This window comes from Chrysemys picta, chromosome 3 (genome assembly GCF_011386835.1).
Source record: "Chrysemys picta bellii isolate R12L10 chromosome 3, ASM1138683v2, whole genome shotgun sequence".
NCBI classification, from domain to species: domain Eukaryota; kingdom Metazoa; phylum Chordata; order Testudines; family Emydidae; genus Chrysemys; species Chrysemys picta.
Genome location: NC_088793.1, coordinates 111,368,286 through 111,392,855, shown reverse-complemented (window position 1 = coordinate 111,392,855; position 24,570 = coordinate 111,368,286). Strand labels below are relative to the sequence as shown.

The following is a 24,570-nucleotide window of genomic DNA, read 5'->3' as shown; positions in this document are numbered from 1 at the left end:
CAACAGTGCAGCGAGTGCCATGGGGGGTGGAATGACAGATGTCCTTCCCACAGATTACGTCCTTAAATCGATTTAACAAAGGGATTCAAACCAACTAATGAGGAGTTGATCAAAGTGGTGGTGACTTGAATATAGGGTGACCAGATGTCCTGATTTTATAGGGACAGTCCCAATATTTGGGGCTTTTTCTTATATAGGCTCCTATTACCCCCCACCTCCATCCTGATTTTTCACACTTGCTATTTGGTCACCCTACCTGAATAGCTGGTGTTTAGTAGTAGAGGAGGAATGGTATATTCTGCAATGGCTGCTCAAACAGCTAAATATGACTGAGTGACCTCAGAATGTGTTCAAGTCACTTGCTCTAGCTCAGTGGTCCCCAAACTTTTTCGTCTGGTGGGTGCCAGATGACGAGCCATGGAGGACCGTGGCGGTGGACGAAATGCTGCCGACAAGTGGCAATGTCAATAGGCATCGGCGCCGAAATGGTGCCGACAAGCAGCGTCATCCAGAGGCGTCGCCGCCAAAAATTGGCGGTATTTCGGCAGTGCCTCTGGATGACACTGCTTCTCAGCGGCATTTCGGTGGATGTTCGTCCGCTGGCCAGTACACGGGCGCACTTAGTTGCCCCGGTGGGCGCCATGGCACCCCTGGGCACTGCATTGGGGAGCCCTGCTCTAGCTGTTGTGATTTAGAAAGAGTTTTGAACATGGTCTCTTTCTACAAAGATTGGATATCGCATAACATCCATCTTCATGTGTGATGACTATACCCCAAAGTGAAGGACCTTCTATACCCATATAAGCAGCTGCTCTAATGAGTGCTTTCACCCTACATGGAGAAGGCCAGGTAACTGCCACTGCACACCCCTAGTGGTTCTATCTATAGGAAATAGCTTTAAATTCCAATCAATGCTCCAAAGGCTCTAAGGCTATGTTTACACTACCACTTATGTAGGTATAACTTATGACCTGAAGGGGTGTGAAAAAACATATCCCTGAGCGACATAAGTTGCACTGTCCACACCAGCACTTATGTCGGCAGGAGAGCTGCTCCTGCCGACACAGCTACCGCCTCTCGCTGGAGTAATTGTGTCGACTGGAGATCTCTCTCCCATCAGCACAGCTTGGCTATATGAGAGATCTTACAGAGGCACAGCTGCATCAGAACAGATTTGCCACTAAGCGCTCTAGTGTAGACATGGCCTATCAGTGGTTCTCAAATGCAGCCACTGTGACTGCATGTGGCCACCAGGGGCTTTTCTTGTGCCCACATTCTCCTGGGCTGTGATGGGGAGGGGGTGGGCCTCTCCCCCTTCCTGTTGCTCCTGGATGCACCGCTTTGGTGTTGGTTGCTGGGGCTCCCAGGAGGGGTTGGGCCCTGCCCACCTCTGGAGACACCTGGGGAACAACGCTGGAGGAGCTGACAGCTGGTGAGTTCCCCACCTTCTCAGGGGCAGTGGGGCTCAGGCTTTGGGCTTCAGCCCTGTGGTGGTCAGGTAGTAGGCTCTGGCTGTGGGACTTTGGGTCCCAGCCCTGGGCTTTGGCTGCACAGCGGCAGGCCCAGTTACACGGCTTTGGGCTCTGTCCCTCAGATGTCGGGCTTCAGGCTCCAGCCCCCAGCAGTCTCACCTGACTGCCGACCCCCATTTCCCCGGCCCCTGCTGCCTCTCCCAACCTCCCATCCAGGGCTTAATTTGTCCCTAGGCTTGCCAGGGCTGAGTAAGTCTGCTATGAAAAGTGATACACGTATGTTTGTTAATATCACTTTTCACAACAGACTTAGTAGCTAGCAATAAATACATTACAATGATTTGGACATGGATCACTTTTCATAGCAGACTTACTTGTTTTTATTTGTTTTTCCTAAAGTTAATTAAATATTTTAGGGAAAAGTGTGAGAGCAGCCACCAGCAAGAGTTGGTGGCTGCACTCTGAGGCCAATAAATAATTTGGCCTGAGAACCCTTGGATTAAGGCCCATCAGGGTCTGCACCATGGGACCCATGGGCATGAATTACACTGAGCAGTGACCTCAACATGAAATGCCTCCTCCTCACCGCCCCCTGCAAAAGATAAAAACTACTACACAAATTAAATGAGAACTGGACAGGAAGAAAAAAGGGGAAGAGAGTAATGTGGTCCAGTAATTCACAATTTTCGGTGTACAACCATAAATCTACATTCTTAATGGTGTGACATGAAGGTCACAGGTAGCTAGTCTAGGGAACTATCATAGGATTTGAAAGAATTTGTGAGGGTGGAGCTAGATGTGAAGGAAAAAAAAGTTTTAGTAGCCAAATAGCTTGGAAATGTCTAGTATGATAGTCTTTTCTAAACATTTTGAATTCTGCATATGAAATAGAATGGCGTGTACTACTTAATTAGTATGCATAACACAAATCATCATCCACTGAAGGAGTTCATGTTTCTGCAAAGTTCAGTGACGCAGAATCTAATAGCCCAAATTCATCCTTAGTTTGACCCTAGTGAAGTCAAGAGTATAAGCCCACAGAAGAAGCTGGTCCTAGGTACAGCCTTGAAACTGGACATCTGTAAACATCTTGGAATGCTAGAGAAATTTCCACATGCGGTTAAGCAACTTCTCTTGATTCCTCGTGCCCTATTAAAAATAACAGCTCTTTTCTTTTTGATCCAATCCTTTCAGAGATGTTATTGCCTTCTCTTTGACTGTTTTTTTTAAACTGAAAAATAGGGGGACAGACACGTGGTACTGGGAGAACAAGTTCGATACAATATGAATAATTTTAGTGCAAAATTTTATTTCAGTTAAAACAGAAACTGTAATGGTATGATTATCATTTATCATATGAAAACTACAAACTTTTCATGTTAAAAAGAAAGCAATGCTAGATGGATTTTGGAGTAATACCTGGAAAAGAGAAAAAACTTCATTGACTTAGAAAAATATTGAATAATTCTTTTAATCATTAAAAATAAATTCTTTCCTAAACAATGGGCAGAGTTAACCTTTCAGGCCATTACTTTTTTTTCCCTGCACTTTTTCCTTGCTTTTTTTTCTGTGCATCTGGACTTTTCTTCTCTTGCTCTGCTCGAATGGCCGCTTCTTCTGCGGCTAGTGCTTCTTGTTTTTTGAGTTCAGCCTCTAGTAGCTTACTTCTGTATGCTTCCCGAGCACTGAGAACCCTGCCTCGTGCTTCATCTAAGGATACCTATCCAAAAACAAATACCCCCCACAAACAAATGAGCATTCACATATATAATAAGGTCGTGTACCCTGCCATTTAGGTTTCTTGCTCCTGTTCTGACCTTACCTATATCGAGGACTTCTAGTTTCTCCCTTACGTGTTAATGCATATGCATTGTCTATAGTCCTATCCTGCCCTGTGTCAGAGTTGCTTAGTGATTATAAACAGGTGATCTTTTACATCATGAAGAAGAGGAAGTTGTTTACAAAAAGTTGCTTTTTAAAAGCATTTCTAGTACCGTAAGCAATTAGTGTTGATAGGGGACTGGACTGGTCAGGCCCCTGGTTCTAGTCTCAATTCTGCCACTCACTTGTTGTGTGAGCTTAGAAAAGTCACTTAGGGTAAAGTTTTCCAAAAGTGATGTAGTCCCATTTTCAGAAGTGACGGTTGGGCCTAAGTATCATTGTGAGTCAAGTTCCTAAGAGCTTTTGTCACTTTTGAAAATGAGATGTAGGCACCTTTGAAATTTTTTTTGCCAAGTCCCATTTTCAAAAGTGACTAAGCCGTCTAAGCCAATGAAGTGGGTATTCACCCACGAAAGATCATGCTCCAATACATCTGTTAAACTATAAGGTGCCACAGGACTCTTTGCTGCTTTTACAGATCCAGACTAACATGGCTACCCCTCTGATACTAAGCCATCTAAGTCCCTCTGAGTTTCAATGAGACTTAGGCCCCAAACTCACTTTTGAAAATTTTTCCCTTAACCTCTCCATGCTTCAGATTCCCCATCTGTAAAGCAGCAATAATGATACTTAGCTATCCTTGTAAAGTGCTCTGAGATCTATGGTTGAAAACACTTCAAGTGCTGATTAGTGTGGCCAAGATGTTCCGATGTGACTAAAGATTTTGAGTGCTGAACAACAAACCTCTAAAAATCAAGCCCCTTTAAAATGTTCCAAGTTAGGCACCTAAAAATTAAGGCACCTAAAAACACCAGTAAATTCTGAAAATCATTGTGTGTGCTTTATTAAGGACCCAGTCCTGCAAGCGCCCTTCACCCATTGCTGGCATGTAATTGGTCAGTTTATGTTATGTACTGTGCATCATTCAGTATGGCACATGGGAGCTTTTATGAAGGAGAAAGTTAAAATGACTGCAATAAATCAATCCATCTTATCGGAAGGATACTTTTACTGGTTCTTATCCAGCTCTAAAAGATCAGGACTGGGGTCATTTGATTCATGGTGATTAATGCATCACTGTGGCTTGCTTGTCAAAAATCATATTGCTCTTATTGACTTTTAAAAGCTTAAGTCAATTTTGTTAAGGTATCTTTACCCACTTCATCTATTAAATAGATCCCAACCTTGACACACTGCACTAATGTTGTACCATCTGCTGAGTGTATTATTTGTAGCTGTGTTTCATCAAGACTTAAGAACTCTACTAGTTTGCTACCTGGCCTTATGCAGATTTCAGGAAGACTGCAACATACCAATATTATATTCTTCAGCATCTCACTTGGAAACATCAGCAGTGATTTTTTTTTTTGTCAATCCAGTTTTCTATTTTCTACAAAGTTTCCTTTCCTTACTGAAAAAAGCTACATGGCTCTGCATCAAACAGGCCAAACTGGAAATGCCGGATCTAGTACGTACACACAGGTATGTACCAAACACTTCGCTTACTCTCACTTTGAACCATCATGTTACGTTGGTATTTACAAAGCTGTGCCCCTTGAATGTACTACCTCAAGAAATGTATTCTAGAGCATCACCTCTACAATGTTGTGTAACACTAGAATTTTTCTGGGAAACTTATGCTTTAACCATGGTTCAAGTGAAATTTCAGGCTCATTTACACTAATGAAGTGTACTTATTATAGAAGTCCAAATACGTTTGTGTTCATAGGTGGTTAAAATCACAGAAAACCTATCTATGGACTTACTTGTAGATGCTCATACATTTCAAGTGTATTTTGCTTCAATAATGTGCGAGCATTTTGGTCTTTTTCTCTTTGTTCCAGAACCAGCTGTCGAAGCTCCCTAAAACGATTTATTTCTTCGGCTTTACGCATCTCCTGCTGTTGAATGATAGACTCATTTCTTAGCACAGGCTCAGGCATTGTTTTTCTGTATGAAATACAAACATTATTTGTCTCACTTCAAAGGCAGATTAGAACAGTATTTACATGACTGATGGCCAGTATACAATATATCTAATTGTACAATTCTATGTTACTATCATGATTCTAGGTATGGTTAAGGAGCCAATTTTATTCTCACCCACTATTTACTGATGATCATAACTGGAAAAATGATTCTTTTGGCCAATATTTCTTATGCTTGATCCTTTAAAATTTTGATAAAATTGTGCTCATCCCTATTTTAGTTATCTGGATGGGAATTCAGGGGTTTCTCAGAAAATGGGGACATTTTCAGATCTTTTTCATATTGCAATAACTCAAAATGATTTTAAATCACATGTGCTCAGTGAGTACCTGTGAGTGTTTTGATAATGTTGATAAAATTGATTGAGAAATAAAGAAGTTATAAACTATTGAAGACATAACATAAAATCCTAGAAAGAGTCAAGCATGTGAGAAGATATTGGGTCAAATTTTCTGCTGTCTTAATTTCATTCTCTTCAGTATTGTACTAGTTTCCTTCCCAATTAAAGCCCTGATTCAGGAAATTGTCCTTATGCCGGACAGCACTTAAATATGTGCTTAACTTTAAGCATGTATGTGACGTTGCACTCCATATGATTTTATGAAAATATGCTAATGAGTGTGAATATAATGTAACTGGAATATGTTTCATGCAAAAGGTCTCATGTAAGGTATCATTACAAAGCTTATAATCTACTGAGTGTGTTCATCCTATTTGTATGAATGTATCATTCTTGTATCTGAAACTAGGAATATAAAATATAACTCTGAGGTCCTAGTGTAGTTAGGCAAAGTGTGGGCCATTAATGATGGTTTAGAATTTTGATGGCTCCCATCAACTAGGACAATTAACTGTAGATGGCTCTATTTACTTGCAAGCCTTCTTGTGAGTCAGACCAGGAAGAATGAAGGCTTGGGGTATCACAGGACATGTTACCATGTCACCTGGCACTGGAATCCATCTTAAACCTGGTGCCCAGAGAGAGAAAAGATTCCCACCTTGGGCCAAAGCTAAAAAGGTAGTAGAAGAGAACAAAGGAGGTTCCAGCCATGAGAAATCTCCTAGTTACCACCTGAGCTGGAGCTAACAAGGATTGTACCAGGGGAAAGGATTGGGCCCAGACTAGGAAGGAGTCTAGTCTGTGAAAGAAGCTTATTGGAACATCTCTGAGGGTGAGATTTCATCTGTAATCAGTTTCTTAACTGTATTAGGTTAGGCTTGCGTGTTTTGCTTTATTTTACCTGGTGACTTGCTTTGTTCTGTCTGTTATTACTTGAAACCACTTAAATCCTACTTTTTATACTTAATAAAAGCACTTTTTGCTTATTAATTAACCCAGAGTAAGTAATTAATACCTGGGGGAGTAAACAGCTGTGTATATCTCTCTATCAGTGTTATAGAGGGTGGACAATTTATGAGTTTACCCTGTATAAGCTTTAACAGAGTAAAATGGATTTATTTGGAGGTTGAATCTCACTGGGAACTGGGTATCTTGGTATTAGAGACAGGAGCACTTCTTAAGGTGTTTTCAGTTAAGTCTGCAGCTTTTGGCGGACATGGTTCGGATGTGGGTTTGTGTTTGCAGCAGACTAGCATGTTTGGCTAAACGAGACAGGGTACTGGAGTCCCAACCTGGAAGGGAAAATGGGCTCAGAGATAGTCTCAGCACATCAGGTGACAGTCCCAAGGGGGTCTCTGTGACCCAACCTGTCACAATGTGCTTAAGTTCCATTGAAGTCAATGATGTGCTTAAGTGCTGGCCTGAATAGGAATGGACTTAAAACATATGCTTCAGTGAACTGGGGCCTAAGTATGTCTATATCTAGATAGCTGCACATTAGTACACACAGTATTTATTCCAGTGATTAGACATATTTATTTAAATGTATCATTACACATACATGTGCATTAAATATAGTACTGGAATCTTGAATCATACTGACATACTGGAAGTCCACTAACTATGATTATTTTAATGTATGATCACTGAAACAAACACACATTAAAATAAATTTGCCAGCATGTGCATTGTCTGGATTCCACATATTTAATTCTCATGTCATACATTGTGTTACTGTTCAATTCCTTTTTTATTAATTTTTATACAAAGAAAATTAATTGCACTTAGATATAGTGAGGCATAGATTTTAAACACACAAAAGTCAGGTATCGAGCCAAATTCTGATATCACTTATACCTCTATAAATGTGAAAAAACTACTGACTTCAGCTGAATTACTTCAGTTTTATAGCATGAAACTGAGCTCAGAATGCAATCATGGTTTCTACAACTACTGTGACAGGCATATGACAATCATGGGTTGGGCTAATAAAAGCTGAGGACTAAAGGCTAATGCCATATACAGTAAGTCAAAGTACTGTAATCTCTACTGTATGCACCCAGGAATGAATTACAGTTGTAGAAACAATATAATACAGTCTATAACTCTTCTATTTGTAAATTCTTACTGTAAATACTGCATTAACATATTTTTAGCATTTAATTACATTTGCCACAATTTACCTAATGTAGGGGGTTAGGTCTAGAGGTTCCCATTCCTTTTGCTGAGCTTGTGTGCTTGCGTCAGTGGCTGCTGGTGATGCTATTATTTCAAGCACAGGGGAAACTGCATCTGCAATAAAATAGATTAAACTGGTTACTTTGTTTGGTCATGAAAATCTTCCTCTCCTTAATAAAGTTTATCCTCTTCTGGCTCAGCAGCACACATTATTACAGGCTGAGCAGGAGAACAACTAACATTTAGCTACTTCTATTTCTTGTGTTATTATAGAATCCCAGAAGATGGAAAGTACTGTACATCTGCCAAGGTACATTTTTAATATACTTCACAATATCTATTTTATGTATAAACTTAGTTAAACCCATATTGCTCACAAACAACTATAGTCAATTTCAGCCATTTCCAAGTTATTCATCTCCCCAAAGGATCTGAGAGCAAAGTATCAGCCCCAAAGGCAAAATAGTGAGATAGTTATGAGTATGTGAAATCAAGGGCTTATTATAGAAACAATTTTTCAACCTTTACTATGTCTGGTGTTGGGAGAATGCCATGATACTGTAAGTGCTGATGGACCAAAAGCAAAACCCCAGGTCCAAAATCCTCTGAGCTTTGGGGGAAAGGAGAGTTGAATCCAAAATGAGATTTCAGTTTTTGACCCCATCTTCATAACGGACCAGATTAAAATCTTAGACTCAAATGCCCCCAGACTGTGGTTTGTTTGAAATTTTGATCCAAATGTTACAGCTCTGTTTCATCTCTAAATTATGTAGCATTTGAAATTTTGTATGAAATTAGTAGTCCTACCTCTTGGGCCAACACGGCCCAGGAAACCCACTTCCAACATGTCCATCTGGAGGATAAACAGTTTTGAAAAATTAAGGTTGAAGAGAACTGGCATCTGGGTTAGCAAGTTCTTCAAAGTTCTGAAGGCCTTGTCACATTCTTCTGTCCCTTGCACCTTTCTGGGGCGGGTGCTTTTTACCAGGTCAGTAAGGGCGGCAGCTATTGTGGTGAAGCCGCACAGCCTATAATAGCCAGCAAGGCCTAGGAAATATTGCACCTGCTTCTAGGTTGATAGGGTCAGGCAATAGGTCAATGCTTGGACCTTATTTACCAGGGGGCGTAGCCAGTCCTGTCCCATAGTGTACCCAAGGTAAGTTACTTCTCTCTGTCCCAGGTGGTATTTGGCAGGATTTGCAGTAAGCCCGATTCTTGAGGGCCTGCATAATCGCAGTGACGTGCTGTAGGTGGTCTTCCTAGCTGCAGCTATAGATGGCTATGTCATCAATATAGGCAGCTGCGTACTGGTAGTGGGGATGCAGCACTTGGTCTATCAGTCGCTGGAAGGTGGTGGCTGCTCCATGCAGGCCAAAGGGCTTGGCCACGAACTGACAGAGGCCGAAGGGAGTAGGGAAGGCTGTCTTTTCCCAGGATGCCTTTGTCCTGGGAATTTGCCAGTATCCCTTGGTGAAATCAGGCATGGAGATGTACTTGGGGTTCCCAGTCTCTCTAGTAGCTCATCCACCTGAGGCATCGGATACTTGTTGAATCTTGATATAGCACTGATCTTTCTAAAGTCTATGCAGAATTTTGTTGAGCCATTGGGTTTTGGCACTAGCACAATAGGACTCCTCCACTCACTGTGGGATTCCACAATGATCCCCATGTTCAGCATAGCCTGGAGTGCTTCCCACATCTTCAGCAGGGGTTGATGATTCTTTGTCTGGGCATCGTTGCAATGTGATGTTGGGTTAAGGGAGTCCTCCCTGAGAGGGCCAAGAACACCATGGGGAAGGCCTGAGTCAGTTGTAGTATTTGGGCTTATTGCCTCGAGTTGAGCTCTGACCCCACTGGCACAGGGATTTGGTCCGGGGATGTCATGGCTTGAGGCCCCACTTCTGATTCTGGGGTATACAGGGCTATCAGAAGGCTCTCCTGATCCTTCTAGGCCATCAGGAGGTTGACGTGATACATTTGTGTGTTCTTCCATCTCACAGGCTGATTGATGTTATAGTCCCCTGGCCCTACCTTTCTTACTACTTCAGACGGCCAATAGTCAGTGGCCAATAGTTTTGATTCAGATGTCAGGAGTAACATCACCATCCTGTCTCCTGGTCTGAATGTTCACAATTGTGCCCCCTTGTTGTGGGTACGTTTCTGGGTTTGTTGGGCCTTCAACAGGTTTCCCTTGGCAAATCCTTCAACAGGTTTTCCTTGGCAAGTGTTTTCAGGCATACTCGTAGTTGGAGCACATACTGCACTGAGCCCATGACCAGAGACTCCTGTTCTTCCCATGATCTCCAAAGGAGGGCCAAAATTCCTCTGGGTTGTCTCCCATACAGAAGCTCAAAGGGCAAGAACTCCATGGAGGCTTGGGGGATCTCCTGTACAGCAAATAGCAATGATGGTAGCAGTTGGTCCCAGTGCCAAGGGTCTGCGTCAATTAATTTGCTCAACATGGCTTTCAGTGTCTCCCTGAATGGCTCCACCAGCCCATCCATCGGCGGATGGCAGACAGAAAGCTTGAGGTCTTTGATCTTCAGCAGTTTGCACAATTCCTGCGTCAGTTCAGATGAGAAGTTGGATCCCTTGTCTGTCAATGTTTGTCTTCGTATTCTGACCCGCATAAAGATCTTCATGAGTTCATTCGCTATGGTGGGTGCATTAGTTGTGTGTAGCGGGTTGGCTTCCGGGTACTGCATGGCACAGTCTACTATTGCTAATATATAATGGTACCTCGGTGCACTCTTCTGAGCCCACTAAATCCACTCCTACCCATTTGAAGGGTACACCCACCATGGGGAGCAGATTAGGGAGGGTTTTGGCATCCCTTTGGGCCCTGCCAGCTGGCATTTGGGGCACACGGCACAGAAGTTGTACACCTCTTTGTGGATGCCTGGCCAGAAGACTCTAAGGGCCACCCTCTCCAGTGTCTTTGCTCTCCCTAAGTGTGGTAACCTCCAGCAGAACTTCTTGGGTACCAGCAGCTGTCACCATTTTGGGGGGTTTGGAGGTTCTACATCACTCAGTAAAGCTGCTTATTCCAGAGTTCAAAGTGGGGCCCACTGGGTTTTGCCATCCTCCCCATCAGAGATGGCCACCTGCTCCCAGGTGTGGCTCAGCAGGGCCGGCTTTAGGCCGATTCCCTGGATTCCCCTGAATTGGGCCCCGCGCCTAAGAGGGTCCCGCACCCAGTGGTGAGCTGGAGCCAGTTCCCAAGCTCTGGCAGCTGTCCGCCCCGTCCCCGTCCCCAACTCACCTCCCCCTCCTCCCTTGAACGCTCCACGCCTCTTCTCCTCCCCTCCCCTGCTTCCCGCAAATCAGATGTTTGTGCAGGAAGCCTGGAAACAAGCAGCAGCAGGTAAGCTGGGGCGGGGGGTGGGTGGGCGCGAGGAGGGCTCCAAGGAGGCGCACCGTGGCCCAGTCTGGCTCCAGCCTGGCCCCAACCTGGCCCCGGCCCCGCGGCTCCCTCCAGCCCCAGCCGAGCGCCCCAGGCCCGGCCCCGGCTGAGCAGCTCCGGCCCCGCGGCGCGGCTCCAGCCCGGCCCTGACTCTGGCCGGGCGGCGCGGCTCCAGCTCCAAGTGGCACGGCTCTGGCCCCGGCCAGGCGGCACAGCCCCAGGCCTGGGCCCGGCTCCGGCCTGGGCCCCAGTCCCGGCGCAGCTCTGGTGGGGGGTAAGCGGCATGGTACGAGACCGGGGCGGGTGGGGGGTTTGGATAAGGCAGGGGCAGGGAGTCCTGGGGGCAGGAAGCGGGTGTGGGGGGGTTGGATCGGGCGGAGGTTCTAGGGGGGAGGTCAAGGGATGGGGAAGGGGGGGGTTGGGTAGGCGTGGGAGTTTCGGGGGGGTCTGTTGGGGTGGTGGTGGATGGGGTCGGGACAGTCAGGGGACAGGGAGCAGGGCAAGTTGGGTAGGGGGTGGGGTCCTGGGGGGCAGTTAGGGTGGGGAGACTTGGGAAGGAGTGGTCAGGGGACAAGAAGGGGGGGGTTGATGGGTTGCAGTTTCTGAGGGGGGCAGGACATGCGTGGGGGTCGGATGGGGGGGGGGGAATGTACTCACTGGGTGGTTCCCTACCGGGTCTTCAGCGGTGGGTCCTTCACTGCCACGGAAGACCCGGAGCGCCGCTGGGTGTGTCATCCCTGCCGGGGCCCCGTCGAATCGGGCCCCGCACTTCCTAAAGCTGGCCCTGGGCTCAGTGTCTGGTCCTCCTGTTGTTCCCAAACAAATTCCTCATCTTCTGGTAGCCAATCATGGCTTACTTCTTCAGGTGTCCCCAGAGCTAGCGGGTTGCTGAGTTGGTGTCCCTGGCTGTCCAGAGGAGCCCTCCTCCAGGGTCTTCTGCCATGTCTTGACCCATAAGCCTGCTCGTTTCCAGCTCTGGGTTGCTTTCTGTGGGGGATTTCTGTTACACTGCTTGAGGAGCTCCCCAATCCACTTCCAGTCCTGCGCTAAGATGACCAAATAGGTCAGGGTGGCTGTTGGCTGACTCTGCAAGTCTTCATGTGGCCTCCTACCCTCAGCTGCACGTTTGTCACAGGGTAGAGTCACACGTCCCCATGGATGCACTCGGGGTAGATCGGAGCATCTGACATATTGGAGGACTCTATCATGGTTGCCCATATAATAGTTACACCCAGAGACTACTAGGCCTATCACTTCAGCTCCTTTGACCCATACCTGCAGCAGCATCTTGGCTGGGCCTCACCTACAATATCTAGTGCCTGCCATCCATGTCAAGCCATAGCTGCAATCCATGAAGGAACACTCCTAAAATGCCCTTCCTGTGCACACTTGAAGCAGCTCCCCTTCAGGGTCAGAGGCAGCTGGCTCCCTTCTGGGACTGTAGGGTCTCCAAGTGGGGCATACCCCTTTCCTTGGCAATAGTGGTCTCCTCTCTGCTCCACCATGGTCATGTCCTCTGGGTGGGAGCAATCCAAAGGGGGTCAGCTGGGTCAGCCATCCTCAGCCTCCTCTCCTAGCATGGCCCTCGCTAGGGTTCGGTGTCCTGGTTCTGGGAGCCCCTGTCCTCGGTGTCGGTGAGACTGGACTATTGGCCACCACATAGTTATCCATCGGGGTCATGGCTTCCACCAGGGTGATGTTAATCACACCACTGTATAAACACTACACTGTGGTATTTGCTGTAGTCCTTTTACTCTGACTACAAAATGCTGTGGTAAATTTGACTACAAGTACTTGGGTAAATTTCAAGATGTAATGGTGCTCACTATAGTTTGTTTCTATGAAAGTATCTGGTTCCTTTACTTAATTCAGCAACCAACAAGAGGCTTTTAAAGATATTATTGGAATGTTCTCCCCAGCAACAAGAAAGATAGTGCTTGAGCATTAAAAGATTTTACTCCGAGGCTGGAAGCATTTGTGTCAGTATTTGCAGATATCTGTAGCTGTTTCAAGTTAATTTTTAAAAAGAGTTTTGAAATGCTTCATATGAAAAGCTATATGCGCATTCATTGCTGTTAAAAAAATTGCTCGCACCTGCTACACGATCCTCCTAAATTGTGTATATGGGTATAATGACAAACTCAATTAATAAATAGCAAGAAATTAAATTAAGTTGAAGGCCCAAATCACTACTGAAATCTAATCACTAAATTGGCATCTCTAAAGCTAATCACAAAGTTAGCATATCTAAACTCCCTATTTTCCATTCTGATTACTTGACTCTAAGTTCCTGTTAAGGGGGGGAGGGAAATAGAATTCACAGAACTGCTGATATAGTACTTTGAATAAAACTCAAGATTTTAAACAGGATATTTAAAAATCTATACATGTTCAATGCTTCATCTCTTTACAGCTCCAACTTTCCCTCAGGTTGACATCAGTTGTGTTTTTTATTACACAATTTGTGCATAACACTATGTCATTCTGTGACAATGGGATTAAATGAATCAAGATTGTTTTGGTTTGATTAGAGTTTAATTTACTCAGAAAGCTTCACTGTTCTTGCTCTCCTGTGTACATCAGGCAGGGAGGAGAACATTTTCATTTATTGCTGATGTCTTTTTCAGCCATTGAATTTTTAATCTTAAATACAAACAGGGCTAGATTGGCTTAATGTTGGACCCCTTGTGGCCCTTTCCTGAGTGCGAAGGAGAAGCCACCTACACAAGAGTCCAGTCTGGGTTAGCGTTGGGTGGGGACCATCACTTCTCTTTGGTCAAACTGGGACTTCCCCCTCCCTGGATCACTAGTCTCTGTTTTAAAAAGGATTGAGGTCTGTCCTGGAGGCCTCAGCTACTACCCACTAGAGCAACGTGGGGAGGCCTTTTTCATCACAGCAGAGAGCCATCCATTCCACAGGATGGAAGAAAGGAGGTTCTCTTCTCCTCCTAGCCCACGGTCCTCTGCTGGGGTAGTGTTGGGGAGGACCCTGGATAGCACTGGGTTTCAAGTCAACAACCCATTAAGATGTTCCTGTCTGTCAGAGAGTTCGTGTCCCACTTCATATGTCTCAGAGAGCTATTACGCATGCTGTCTGCAGAGTTAGGCAAGTGATACTACATCAGTTACACTTGATTCACATTTCAAGTTTTTCTTTGCAAGCATGAGGGCTAGAAACATAACTTTTTTAAAAATTAAAGCTGAATTCCTGATGGCATACCATGACTCCAGGAGCTGTGCCCCTAGGCCCAGGTCCACAGTGCTTCTGCCTTAATCTAGCCTTGTGTACAAGAACTATACCATCTTCTTTTTCTTATCCCACACAAATGTCATGGTAGATGGACTTTACCAGGACAGCCACTCCCCCCAGAATATCAGCTGGCTGTGGCCTACTGTACCTTATTTGTGGTAGCTGGCCTATGGTTCTGTGTATGCAGCATATGGGTAGTGAAGGAGCCTTCTACATGGTGGTCTGGCAAGAGTGCTAAAGGAAGAATTGTAAGTGCCTTTGGAGCTATTCATCAGACAACTATTCTCCAGAACAAAACAACAATTACAAAGATACTGCACACAAAAATGTTCATAGGCTCCTCTTTCCAATTGCCACTCTTTAAGGGACCGCTCCAAAGCCCATCAAAATCAATGGAAAGTCTCCCATTTACTTCAAGAGTCTTTGGATCAGAACCCACATGCTCAATTTAGTTCAAATTCTGGCATTCAGTACGTGGTTGGTGACCGTGTTAATCAAATGATCATTTTGCACTCATGTTCTGAGCACTCCAGACCCAAAACAGTTGAACTATATTATATGAATGAAATATAGTTGTGGTTTTAAAAATAATAAATGTGTGTCAAGTAAGATGGGTAATCAGCAGGTTCAGGATAAATGAAACACATGATCAACATTTCTGATTTACTGAATGAGTATGATACAATTTTACTCAGAAAGTTAATCTGCTGGAAATGCTTCCCAGAATTTTTTCAATACTGTGTATTCCTTAACACAGTGCTTTTCAAATGTTTTAGGCTGCATACCCATTTCCAAATAATGTAGTCTACTGCATACGCCCATCTAAAATAGGGTCATAATATACCTTTGAAAACAGAAAAATAAAAAGGTCTGTAAGGGATAAGTTCACCATTACAGGATTTTTCTCACATACCCCCTGATGAGAGCTCATATAACCCTCAGTTTAAAAACCACTGCAAAATTTAAAATCACCTCTTTTGTACAAACCTAAACGGCCAGCGGTAAGACAGCAACATTTTGTATATATTGTAGGAGAAGTCTAGACATCAGGTGTCTCTCTCTCCAGATAAGGGGAACTCATGCTAAAAGCAGCTGCAGGATAACTATTAATTATGTGGACTCTATTCTACAACCCAGTATACAAGGAAATAAAAATTCCAGATTTAACTCTATTTAAAATGTAAGAAGTAGCTATTGCAGTGTACATATAAAACACAAGACATGGTGGGCTAGGTGACTATCTCTTGTGCTTTATGTTCTGAAATGTACAGTTGTGAATTATTTTTCTATTTGGCAATGGATTAATGTTAACAGTTTAATGAGTGGGTGTGGGCATATTCTTGATTCTTGCACATATGAGTCACACTTTTGAATTCCACCCACAGTCGCAGAGACCAAAGTTGTTACAATCAGATTGGTATTTGCAGGGCCGGCTCCAGCATTTCTGCCGCCCCAAGCAAAAAAAAAAAAAAAAAAAAAAAAAAAAGCTGCGATCGGTGGCGGCAGTTCAGCGGCAGGTCCTTCGCTCCTAGAGGGAGTGAGGGACCTGCCGCCCCCAAATTGCCGCAGGTGCCGCCCCTCTCCATTGGCTGCCCCAAGCACCTGCTTGTTAAGCTGGTGCCCGGAGCCAGGCCTGGGTATTTGATACTGTGTACTCTCTGGTGGACTGATCTCAGTACTATTCTTAGCAGAAAGCTGCTGCAACAAAATAACCACCAGGACAATTTTACCTTTGTTGGAATTCCCACAGAGTCCAGCGATCGTTAGGGAATGAAAACTGAACTACCCCTAGAAATATGCCCTACCAGAAAGTTGGATGGCATTTGTAGAGTCTGTGGAGAAGCTTGTGCTGCTACAGTATGTGCTGCATGTGCTCTGTGGTTAGTACTTCACTTTCCAGAACTGTCGGTCTGGCCCTTTTCGTAAGCATCATATTAAAACAGAAAATGAACATCAAGAGATAGTAATGTCCTTGAATCATAGTGACTATTTCAGCTTCTGAATTCATTTTTAATATTTCTACAGCTATGACCTCTAACATCAAACATAGCTCAATAGGATATGTGTTTTTGCAAGGAACATACATAAATAACTATTGTAGTGTTTACTAGTTAGAACCCCAACGTGCACTGAACAACCTGCCATGTAATTACTCCTTCTGAATAACTTTAAAGTAGAATTCTTCTAGGTAGGACAACTTCTTCTGCAGCAAAGTTATACCCATACCTCCTTCTCCTGGGCCCAGTGCAACACTGACACTTTCAGGCTCAGCCGTGGGCTCTGTGGAACCCTTCGGTGTGCACTTATTAATAAAGTGCATGCGTTCCTGAAAAGCCTAGAAAACAAAACAGTTTTCAATATATGTTTTAAAAACATCTGTTATTTAGTTTTAACATGCCATATTCAAGGGAAATAAGTGACACTGCGATTTATGTCAAGCGCTCTTAAGTGAATGGGCAGGAGCCCCTAAATAAGTCTTCATGATTGTGGTTCAGTAAAATGAAGAGGACGCAATACAATTTTATTAACAGCTTAAAACTCAAGTGGTTGACTTTCTTATCACTACAGTCTTTGCATACTGAATATATACAGTATATGCCACATATATGATACTAATGCTGTCTGCATCATCTAAAAACAATGCATCAGTAGGCTGTTTATAACTCTGCCTGAGGCAGGAAGCAAAAATTGAGATTTTTACACAGATTTAGTGCTGCAAATATGTCTGGAGAAACAAGGCCTGTTTTACACATTGCCTTTCCTCCTGTTATGGCATCATATAACATATATTGTGTCAGTGTGTGAACTGACATAAGAAATCAGCAATAAAAATAAATATTTAAACAAATATCTTTTCCCCTTAGATTTGGTACTGTTTAACTGTTAGCACTTGCACAGTAAAAACAACCTTTTGTTAACCATAAAGAACAGAACACTTACAAAAACAAGAATTTAAAGTGCTACTCACTAACAAGCAATGAGAGGTTCTGTAGAAGTTTGGACTGTATTCTTAATACTATGATCTGTTTTTTGGAAAATTAAAAAAATTGTCTAAAAATTGTTTTTGCATTTCATTAGGTTTAGCAACAGTAAAAGGTAATAATAAACAAAAAATACTGTTTACTCTGGGCCAAATCCCAAAGTCTTTCCTCAGGCAAGAACTACCCCTGACTTCAATGTTTTTCCTCAGTAAGCTTTTCAAAATCTCTCTCTGTGAAATTTGGGCCGTGTTTCCACAATCAGATACTCACAAGTGCAAGGATCGGGCGGTGTGGGTCTGATTGCAGGAGTAGGACCCAAGTAATAAATATGAAGCATTTCCTTACAGGTTTGTCCCCATGGAAGTCTGTTAATCCACTCCCATCGGTACTTCTCACTCTTTAAACTATGCAACACTGTCCCTCTTCCTGGGGAGTGAATGCAGATCTCCTAATTGGCACTGTTCTGACACAAACCACCCTTGGGACTTTTTACCCAATGTAACTGTAATAGGATGAGCTCTGATTACCTTGACAGCTCTTCCTGGTTCTGCAGACTCCCATGCTTGCTTCATGGCTTTGATCTCATCTGCTCTCTCTGTGTCTTTCTTCAGTTCCAGCACCTCTGCCTCACTTTGTTCAATGACTAGACGCAAGATCCAGTAAGGTTTGTTCGGATCAGACTGCTGAAGGCGGAATGGAATAAAGCAAGTGAACTAAACTTATTGGTTTACATTCATTATTTCTTTTTAGGATCTAGTCATTTTTTTCTGCTCTTTGATAATTTCCCACTTATTTGAGAGTCCTGCACGCTTTTGATATTCACTGCTTAGTAGAGCGTGATTGTCAAAGGAAGCCTTTTTTTATTAATGCCATCCTCTGATGTTCATGGGTGTGCTCACACTCAGTAGGGAGTGGCTGCATACCAGATGGCTGGAATTAAATCGTCATGAAAGTTCTCTTATTCCATTTCAAGCATATCAATGTTAAAAATAACTGTATCTCACTGACACTAGCTTACCAATGAGATAATCATTTTGGAAAAGGATGGTAATTTTCTGCCTAAGAAGCCAATTGTGCCTGATCGGTTCAGGTGCAGAGCTCCTTTTGAATAGAAAGTGTCTCAGCCCCCTCTGAGCACCATGTCACCTTTTGCCTACATCCTACAAAGGGCTCTCTGAACAGTCAGGATACATGCAGAGAGGAGGTGGGCGTGTTTTTTCCCATTCAGAGCTGATGGTAGAAATCTAACACAATCAGAGGTTCTATTGATTTTCTGAGGACACCACCTCCAGTTGCAGAAGCCCTGACAGTGTGGCTTCATTGAAGCTGTACTGCCAAGGACCAGAGGACAATGCTAAAGATGCATCCCATAGTTAGCATGGATGTCCCCGACCTCCCCCATGTGAATCACAAGGAAGCTGTAGGTATATGAAGAGGCCTCCCAGAACAATTAGGGAGAAATTCTACATGAAAACCTCATGGAGACATCCTCCACTTTAACTCCTTCCTATGGGATTCCCATAGAAGGATGATTAAAATTAAAATGATACCCTCAGTGCTACCTCAGAAGAGGGGAGTTGGTGGGCAGGGCAATGCCTGCAGATCTATAACTAAGTGGCTCCACCAGCCACTCTTGCTGCCTGATGGGAGGGTTGTAACCAACACCGAAGCTACTTCAGACCTGAGGCTGGATGTGGTGGAAAGACTCCTTTCTTCATCCTTGGGCCCCTGTGGAAATCCCAAGTACTGCATAGCTGCTTAGGCTATGTGTATGCGGGCCAGGAATTCCCCTGAAGTGCAAGTCATGAGATCAACATATCTTTCATGTAATCTCCAAAAGGGGCTGGCTGTAATTTGTCTCCGAAATGATAGTGTTGTGACCAAACAAATACATCAATCATATAACACAAGATGAACATATTTTACACATCTAGTCCAACATTTCTACATATTTAGGAAGGAGACAAAGCATGGCATAGAGTAATATATGTAGTCCCGGTTATTCTGGTTTGGCTGCCTGCAAGCACTTTTACACCCTGTATGAGGACAGAGTTTATTTATAAATATGGAACCACCAAGTGAGGGAAAGTTAATATAATTTTGTGCCAAAGAACATCTAGGAAATGTTGGGGTTGCACATAGACATTATTTACAGGCTTCCTGGATTTACTCTTACCTGAGATTCCGGTCTAGATGTAGACGCTGTTTTATCTTTACTGGACTTTTCTTTTTCTGCCTTCTCAGTTGCTTTATCTTTTGTTTTTCTAGTTGTTTTAGGAGTGCTTGCAGATTTTGGCCCTTCAAAATTGCTATAACCATCCTGGTTTACTGCCGCAATGGGTTCATCATGTTTCTCACCATGTGCTATCCATACATCGTTGTGAGGATTGTGTGAATTATATAACACCATTGCCAACAGCGAACAAATGTCCCCACATTATATCCAGGATGGAACAGAGAAGCCATTCAACAATACAAAAAGAAAAAGAGAAGCCAGTTAATGATTTTGTGATATTAAGCACTGAACTAGCACTGTTTGGCAGAAAAAGGAGAAAAATAATCTTAGGGCAAGAAAAACGTTAATACTTGTCTTAGAAAGGGCCAGCTTCTGATATCCTTATTTGTCTTAAATAGTACCTTACTTAGGGCTCATGGCAACACCCTGTGTACAGGGCAGTGCATTGTTTCACTGACCCAGGAGCAGCCCAGAAATCAAACTGTCACTCAGAAACCCACAATCTCCTTCTTGGTTCCCCACCATGTTCCAAGATGAATGTCACATATGCCAGCCCAATACTTGGTGCAGCATATATCACCTGATACATCAGCAGTGCTTTGCTGGCCACAGTATTGGGTGAATATGGGCGGAGTGGGGTAAAGCTACACCTCTTATTGCCCACAAGTATGGAGAGTGAAATGGGAAATACAGGGGAGGGGGAAAGCAAAATATTGCAATGATTAAGAAACATTTTAAAGAATTTCATATACACTAAAGTCAGGAAATTCAAAGTCATGGCTCTGATGTCAATCCCAACATATTTTGCATTACTGTATGCACCATAATATTTATGTGTTGTATGTGGCAGTGTGTTAGAGTAAAAGATGCTGAGAAAATCAGAACTGAACTTCCTGAGGTATCTTCCCTTAGCTATGTGTGCATTAACAGATGTTTTTACATTAAACATTCTTGTTTTTAAAAAGGAAAAATCCAGAAACCTGAAATAGCACACACAGTTTGTGTTGAACTGAACAATGGGCTAGATCTCCAACTGTCTCAGAGAGCTAAAAAGCTTTGAGTTTGAAATCTGAATCTTATCACCACTTCATATGCCTTGAAATATACAGAAAGATTATGGTGAACATTTAGATTTGGTTAAAAAGGCAGATTTGGGAAATGGGGATTGGTGGAGTGTAAAGAAAATGTAACTATTTTATAGCCTGTCAATCAATATTTCTTGAAATATTTTTGTTACAAAGCCCCCTTTCTTAGGGATTGTCCACACAGTAGAGTATGCACACTACACGGGTGTGATTCCTAAAGTGCACTAACACGTTGCTCATCAGTTGGTCAGTGTAGACCCTGCTGGTGCTCACTAAAGGTTCCCCAGTGTGCTTTACATAGAACTGTTTCAACAAAGCTATATTAAGGTGCATTAGGGAACCCCCAGTGTGCACCAGCAGGGTCTACACAGACCAAGTAATGCTCAATACTTTAGTGCACTTTGTAAATCACACCCTTCAGAGTGTGTGTATTATCCCACATGTAAACAAGTCCTTAGTGTCAAATGCAGTGCCATAACTATGCTCCCACACTCTTTCAACTGAGTGCAAGCCATCCTGCCATGGGGTCAGATCCAAAGCCCACTGAAGCCAGTGGAAAGACTGTTGCAGTCTCCTTCTGTGCGTTATATGGGACTATAAAAAGATAAGTTAAACAACAGAGAAATGCATACACTCTGAAATATTTTTATTATGTAGAAAAATGTCTTCTCATACTAGATTTAAATAATATATGATGGCACTGCAGTGCTAAGCTTAAATTGACTCAAGATCGCTGAAGCATATATTAACAAATGAAAGCAAAAATTAAAGCAGTCACTGTAAATATTGAAAATAATAAAAACTCTAGAGGAAATGCTAGTATGAAATAAATATTGATGATATAACTTGAAGTTACAATATCATTACATTAATGACTTTCTATTTAATTTCCTATTACCAAAGCATATTACCACAATAAATCAAGCTGGGGCATGTGCACTATTCTGTGAATTATTAACGTTTAAAGATAAAATATTTATATATAAAAAGTTTATATTTATCTGAATACATTAGAGACAGGCAGTGCCATTAGGTAAATGATTCTTGATACAGTCATCTGCATTCTGGGATGCTGCAAGTTTTTGCTGACTTCTTGAAAGACCTTGAAGGGTTCTGAATTGTAGTGTGTTGTGATGGGCAGCCGAGAGATCACTACTGGGGATACTTTGTAGAACCTAATATATGAATTTCCCATATTTTTAAATAAGCACCTCCACCTAATTAAAAACTAACACTGAAAAGACTGAGCCAGATTCTTGGCCCAGCTACAGTCCCTTTGCATTGTTGCAGGGGTGGAAAGAGGCTGTAAATCTGGTCCAACTAACACCCTGTGAGAAGGAATCCCTGGGTGGCACAGGGCTGGCATAAGCAGCTCTATGTCAATTCCTGCCCCCCAAACTCTTGGTGTAAAGGTAAAACGGGGCATGGCTGGGGTTCTGTTATGTTGTGCTCCAGAGTGATCCAGTGGCTGCAAGAATGGCTCAGAACCTGGCTAGCTTCGGAACTGGGGAGTTACAAAGGTAGTGTAAAACCAGTTTTAGTTCTCCTGCTCTTGCACTGGGTACAGCAACTGGTCCCTTAAGACCCTGAGTCAGTAAGGGCTTAAATACCTGCCTAACTTTAAGCAAGTGCCCAGTCCCACTGACTTCAGTGGGTCTACTTACATGGTTAAAATTAGACAGGTGCTTAAGTACCCTGCTGAAGTAGAATCTAATAGGATAGGAAAAAAGAGGGAGAGACAATGGAGGAAAGCATCAAGGACACAAGTGGGCTACTGATCCTGTGGCAATCATAGGATAGTAAATTACAGAACATGGTCATTTTATAACCCTGAAGCTTGATATACTGATAACTGACAGTCACGACCTAAGACAGAATAGAGGAATCTGGTAACAACTACTATATTTACATTGCATAACAATTTCCATTTCATAGATGCCAAGGCTAGAAGGGTCCATTAGATCCTCCAGTCTGACCTCCAGTTTCACAGGATTTCACCAAGTGATTCCTGCAACAAGCCCATAATCTCTGGTTGAGGTTGAGCATCTCTTTTGGAAAGACATCCAATCTTGATTTAAAAATTTCAAATGATGGAGACTCCCCCACAACCTTAGGCAGAATATAAAGGTTTCTTGTGACCTTGTATTTGAACAGCTTTCATATGCTCATTGTCTGCAGCAGGCCAGTTAAAAATGGCAGGTGCAACCCCTCTGGGTTATGACAGTGCCTTTTCTTTGTCCCATGAAATCATATTCAAATTTCGCTGAGAATGAACGTATTAAAAATTGTTATTTCCTTTCTCCCAGCTGTACGCCTCATGAAATTTCTGGAAGCTTGTCAAAAATCAATGAACATTTCAAGGCTGAGCTCATGCTACCACCATAGCGGCACCAGAGAACTGCCACAGAGCAGCTGTCAGAGAGGAGTGGGAAGAGAACTGGGCTTGGTTCTCTACTCACTGTAAACCTCTAAACCCAGTGCATGGCCCCAGTGGCCCATTTATCCCAAAGAGCACCATGTCAGGTGCTTTCCCCCTCTCCCAGGCAAGGAGAGATATATGGATCAGGCTCCCCACATTCCCCTCCCCCAGACTCACCTCATGGCCCCCGTGGACAATCCCTCCTCTGGGGGCAACAAACAAGTCAGGAGGATCCTCAACTCCAGGGGCAGAGGAGAGAGAGAGGGGGGGGGGGGCCAGGCAGGGCTTCGCCCTAACCAGACTTCAGCCCAGCACCTGGACCCAGCGACCCATTTCCCTCCCACTCTGGGAAAACTGCCTTCTCCTACTGCCAGTTTATGTTAGTCTGGCAGCTCAAATAGTAACAGATTATGCTGTAGTGTTGAAGGTTTAGGAGTCAGACCCTGCTGATGATTCATGATAAGAGGTGCAGGCTGCTACAGTTGCACATACAATTTTTTTTACCTTTATCTTAAACACACACACACAAATTTGAGACCCTAAGAGCATCCCAATGCCAGTTGACATACTGTTATCATGATATATACCCAAAAGATGGCAAGTAATATATCATTGGAAAACTAATAACTCACTGATCATTAATATTCTTGTGTTATGTATGTACAGTAAATCCAGAAAGGACTTTATCAATATGTGCTGGAAGTATGTTCTTAAAATGTATTTGGCAAGCAGTGCCTAAGCCACACCTGTTCCAGACAAAGGAATGTGGTTCCACCTGTTTGACTAGGTGTGACAAAAGACCAAGGAAAGCACATTAACATGCAAGCTAAACAAAGCCACCAGGACAGCAAGTAGAGAAAGCTGACCACTTAATCTCGATGGGGGATGGAGACTGCATCCCAGGAAGACTTCCTTCCTCTTGAAGCAGGATCAATGAACTTTGGAAAGATAAGCAGAGAGGAGGCAAAGGAACTGAGTACTCTGAGCTCTGCAAAGGGTCCTGGCCAGAGAGTCTGGTCAGCTATGGCGTCAAAGAGACTTGGTAAGAAACACTTCTTTGAACAAGAGACTCTAATTTATTAAATCAGGTTTTAGTCTTACAAGAGTATTTTTACTTTTGTTTGCCTGTAACCCTTTCTAACTTTATTCCTCATACTTGGAATCACTGAAACCTATGTCTTTTTGTTTAATAAACTTGTACTTTTAATATAAACCAATTCAGTGCTGTGATTAAAACAGTGTTTGTTAACCCACGTTAAGGTAATAAGCTGCTGGATACTGTCTCTTTAAGGGAGCAGCTAACGTAATAACCTATGAGAGTGTTCAGTGAGAGGGC

The 24,570-nt window shown here is 43.3% G+C and overlaps 1 protein-coding gene across 5 annotated transcripts in view; it reads right to left on the bottom strand.

Moving 5' to 3' along the window:
• Positions 1-2,761: 2,761 nt before the first annotated feature.
• ADGB (androglobin) overlaps positions 2,762-24,570 on the bottom strand; it is a 217,712-nt gene continuing 195,903 nt past the window's right edge. For 3 of the 5 annotated variants that reach the window (XM_005280422.4, XM_005280424.4, XM_005280426.4), the window contains 6 exons: positions 19,671-19,858; positions 18,022-18,177; positions 16,740-16,848; positions 7,866-7,974; positions 5,120-5,303; positions 2,762-3,192 (listed from right to left, as the gene is read on the bottom strand). In XM_005280422.4, coding sequence (XP_005280479.2) covers positions 3,001-3,192; positions 5,120-5,303; positions 7,866-7,974; positions 16,740-16,848; positions 18,022-18,177; positions 19,671-19,858 — 938 coding nt within the window. In that variant the 3' untranslated portion in view covers positions 2,762-3,000. Of the gene's footprint in view, positions 3,193-5,119; positions 5,304-7,865; positions 7,975-16,739; positions 16,849-17,481; positions 17,537-18,021; positions 18,178-19,670; positions 19,859-24,570 lie in introns of those variants that run through there. The other 2 variants (XM_005280423.4, XR_006173985.2) reach the window with 2 other exon arrangements.